The sequence below is a fragment of the Acanthisitta chloris genome, unplaced genomic scaffold, assembly GCF_000695815.1.
Source record: "Acanthisitta chloris isolate BGI_N310 unplaced genomic scaffold, ASM69581v1 scaffold4690, whole genome shotgun sequence".
Lineage (NCBI taxonomy): Eukaryota > Metazoa > Chordata > Aves > Passeriformes > Acanthisittidae > Acanthisitta > Acanthisitta chloris.
Window position 1 is genome coordinate 6,095 of NW_008653200.1, and position 4,748 is coordinate 10,842.

General features: G+C 37.3%; 1 protein-coding gene across 1 annotated transcript; it reads right to left on the reverse strand.

Moving 5' to 3' along the window:
• Positions 1–793: 793 nt before the first annotated feature.
• Positions 794–4,743, reverse strand: LOC103807166 (cell cycle control protein 50A-like; the record flags this gene model as incomplete). Its single annotated transcript, XM_009079890.1, has 3 exons — positions 794–1,620; positions 2,538–2,744; positions 4,500–4,743. Coding segments are annotated over 3 exons (645 nt in total), but the record flags the coding sequence as incomplete, so codon positions are not given.
• Between the last annotated feature and the right edge of the window lie 5 nt (positions 4,744–4,748).

Below are 4,748 nucleotides of genomic sequence, written 5' to 3' on the forward strand. Positions count from 1 at the left end.
GAAATACAACTCACTTAAAACTGTGTTCACACTTAACGACATCTTTTTATCCAGATGAAAACAAAAGTATGTTCAAGAACAAAACCAAATCTCTTATTAAATGGTTTGCAGAATTTATTAGGTCTCTTTTAATATACTCAATACTTTATCAAGCTAGTTGCATATAAAGTGATCTCCACCATATACATTACAATTTCTGTGCATCATCTAAAAAAAAAAGTCACCAAAAAGTAGTATTTTACAGGTTGCAGTTAACTTTTAATTAACCTAGAAGCGAACCCTTCTGCAGTTTCATTTAAGACACTAACCTGCATGTTGCTTCTAACTGCAATACTTAAATTAGGTTTCACAGCAAGCTAAACCTGCATTTCAGGGAAAAGAGGTCACTGCCATCTCAACCTTTGAATTTTCTAGTTTACTATCTTAACACCGCAAAAATTAATGTGGTGTTCACTCCAAATAAGGAAAACGTATATGACAATTCCTTACAACAAAGCCTGCTCAGAATAGATATGCCTTAAGAGAATTAGGAAACTCCTCCAGTAAAAGGAATTCACCCAAATTTGTGAACAGGAAAGATGTTTCAGGTTGTTTTTGATGAATGCTTGGAGCTGCTCATAAAAAGCAAAACCAGCAAGCACAGTAAGTAAACTAGTACGGATATGACTTAAAGCAAAGAAAATTAGAAAAAAAGCAGATTATACCTGCAACAAACACGTCCCAATTTAGAACAATCTTTTAAAGGGACTCACATGGATCATTAACAAATAGGTTTTCTGGTATCTTCATAGGATGCTCATTTACTGGCCAGGCACATACATTGTAAATATACAAAGAATCCAGAGTGCTGAAGTTTATGCAGCACTCAAAGGATTTAACATAACAGAGGTGGGTAGGACACAGGAAAAATATTTAACAACTTATATAAATATATTAAAATCTCAGCAAGAAATGTAAGAGCCCATGCACACAAGACAGTAAATTGAAAAAAAACATTTAAGACTTGACTTTTCCTTTCAACAGCACTGACACCTGAATTCTGGAGAGTTAACAATTTACAGTATCTTATAACAGTCTTTCTCCACACAACCTAAATGTACTGAATCATACTGACATTACACAGCACGGGAACAAGCAGCAGATGCATCAAGGGAACAGGAGCTATATGCATCATGTGGCCTGCCCAGTTAGAGGCTAACATCAGAAAAACTGTTTCTGACATAGGCAGAGATACAATCAATAGAGCTAATTGTATACCTGTCATTTTCAAGAGTTAACCCACAGTATGGGAAAGGGGAGCTTTAGATAAAAATTATGTACCCAGTCTCACAAGTGACAGAAGCAGAGATTTATCTTTCAAAAGAACTGGGTCCATTCTGGACTGGCCTTGATGCACATGCAGTACATTTATTTTCAGGATGCAAGATTAATTGGGAATGTCTGCACTAGTGTTTCGATTGCCGTATTTGTGATGAATGATCAGCAATACCACTCCTAAGAAGAAGCATATGGACCCAACAGTGATGTAAGCAATTCCCAGAAAGGGGTTTTTGCCTCCCATCCATGAGATGGTGCTTAGGATCATCCTTTTTCGTCCATCGAAACTGTGTACAGGATAATCTGAAAGACATTTAGGAAAACAAGCAGCAAGTTTCCAAAACTAGCTTGATGTGGTCAGGCACATGAAAATTTTGGGTCAGGTTCTAAATACAAATTGCTGCCTTTGATTACTGGGATTGCAAATATGAAACATTCAGCTGTTCTTTTTAGGCTAAGACTAATCTGAGCACTGTCAGCTACTTCTAGAAAAATGCCACATTAGGAGATGTTAACACCTTTTGAAGGGGAGAGCAAAGCATGAGTTTGTGGGCTTTTGAAAGCAGCATCAATAAAATACGGGAAATGTAAATCTCAATTCTTGAGCAGATTTTAGTACACAATTTTTCTTTATGTTCATTCAGTTGTATATGCACTCCCTACAGTTTTGCAGCAAAGGAGCTCTATAGTAGTATTTTTATATAGCAGTAGCTGTACAAAAATGATCATTAAGTGCTTTTGAATTCTGAAAATTCAGTAGCTATGACAACCCTCCTCCTCTAGTCTCCTGCATTTCTACCTAGTGTTTAGTCTGTCCAAAACAGAATGACAGATCTTCACCTGATCCAGAACTCTGGCATTTTTCCGACCTCCAAAGTCAGTCTGCCCTTCATTATATATTGTCATTTCACCTTGAAGTTACAGTTCTCAAATTTCTAGGCTACCAACTACCTCTGCTCTTCCCTCTGTCCTATGCTTCTCTCAATTCCTTTTCAGCATCCAAGCAACCCGATTTCCCTCTCAGTATGGAGCTACACATTCTATACAACTAGCACAAGTAGTAAAAGATGGGAACACTCTACCCAGCTCTCAGTACCAGTTTTCAACCGCAGCTCAATACCATCTCTTTTTAGAGATGGTAACAAAAAAGCCTAGTTTGATCTGAACTTGCAAATATATGCCCACATAATCCAAGGCCCTTAGCTGCTTTCAAAGGATACTGTATGTAATATCCAAGGAATATTTTCCAGCCTGCAAGGTAGGCTGTAAGTTATTCTTCCTCTCGATGAGACGATACAGCTTGCGAAAAGTTGGCAGAGCAGCAGTTCTCATCCACACAATGAAGTCTTCATTGATGAAGCCATTGTTGTCGGACTCCGTATCCAGCATGTACACTGGTTTGGGCCAGTTTACAGGTTTTGTTGTGCCTAGGATTAAACAAAAGTAATAACAAAGTATGACAAATACAGGACTGAGTAACACACTGATTCATCAAAACAGATTACAAAGAAACTTATCAACAGACAAGCTGACTCACTACTATTGCAACACACTGGGCTGCTTAAGAACTTGTTATTTTGCAGTTTAAATAGTTTAATTTCTATAAATAAATAGCCTAATTCATGACACCACTGTCCATTTGTTTAAACAATTTTGCTTCCCCTACACACTCCTATCACTAGGAAGTCTTGTCTCAGAGCACTATTTGGTAAGACAGTTCTCTGTTATGACAGCTCCTCTGCTCACTTGGTAGAGTTTAAGCACCATGTCCTGAACCATGAGCAAATAAAACTGTGTACAGTATTTTTTGTGTGTATATATATACACACTGTATATATATATACTGTATACATATATATATATATACAGTATTTTGTATATATATATATGCTTTTGCTAATGTTATTGCAAATACAATTCCACATTGTATTAGGGTAAGGCATCTGTTTTTCCAAGAGTAGCCATCACATTGTCATTTGGCTGTGACTAAGAAAGAAACCCACATCAGATTAAACCTGAAGTTTTTATATACCTTGCATAAACAAACAGGCACTTAGTGCCCCAAGATTATTTTCAGACATAGTAACCAAAGGAAACTTTTATTTGCCAAACTGTAGATAACAAATGAGAGACATCAGTCACTTCTAATCACAAAATATAATCAGCTTTTTAGAAAACCTGGCATGATCTAGCAGTAGAAACATTTAAATGAGAACTCCATATGAAGAGTTTGATTAAACAACTGCTGGATTTATTTTCAAATTAAATCCAAGCATTATAGTAGCTGTACTGGTCTTGACTGGGATAGAGTTAAATATTTTTATAGTAGCTGGTATGGGACAATGTTTCGGGTTTGTGCAGGAAACAGTGTTGATAACACAGGGATGTTTTTGTTACTGCTGAGCAGTGCTTGCACAGAGTCAAGGCCTTTTGTGCTCCTCACCCCAGCAGAGAGCACACTCTGGATGTACAAGAAGTTGGGAGGGGACAGAGCCAGAACAGCTGACCCCAACTGACCAAAGGGACATTCCATACCATATGGCATCATACTCAGCAATAAAAATGGGTGGGTAGAGGTAGGCAGGGACTCCTTTGCTTGGGGGCTCAGATGGTGGTGAGAAATTCTTTTCTTTTGCAGCTCCTTTGCTTGGGAGGTGGTGGTGAGAAATTCTTTTCTTTTGCATTACTTGTTTTTCTTGGGTTTTAATTTCCTCTCTCTTTGTTGCAGTAGCTTGGCTTTTCTTAACTGTTAAGCTGTCTTCATCTCAACCTGTGAGTCTTCTCACTTTTACCCTTCTGATTCTTTCCTCCCTCCCACTGGTTAGTGAGCCACTGTGTAATGTTTAGTTGCCAAATGAGGTTAAACCACAACAGCAGTGCACATACTATGCCTTTTTTAGTATTCAAGGTAAAAAAATAAATCAGAAATTGAAAAAGCCAAACCAATTAATGATTACAGTAAAGGTGAAAAACAAACTTTCACATGAAACTTGCAGCTTTCTTTACTTAAAGACAACCTTTCTATTCTAAGTAGCAGAGCAGTCCGTAGCTTGGATTTCTCCAGAGAACCACAAAATTTAATTAGCACATTCAGTAACATGTTGTTAGTGAGGCAAAACTCATTGGAATCAAAATGTGTTTGAAGTGTTTTGCTATTCTTAAAATTTCACTTTTTGCTTTACCTTGGAAAAGAGCAGTTAAGTTGTTTCCATCTCCTGTAGGATTCCTGAACTTTACATTTTTATCTGTCCACCACGCAATGCCTTTTTTAATCAAAGTAATTGGAGTCCTCGTGTCATTATCGATGCGGTATAATTCCAGTGTATCTAAAGACAAAATCAAATCAGAAAACCAGCTGAAGAAACTTTCATTAGACAGATGATCTTGATAGGCAGTGAAACAATTACCTCCAGGAGGAAACAAAAAAAAAA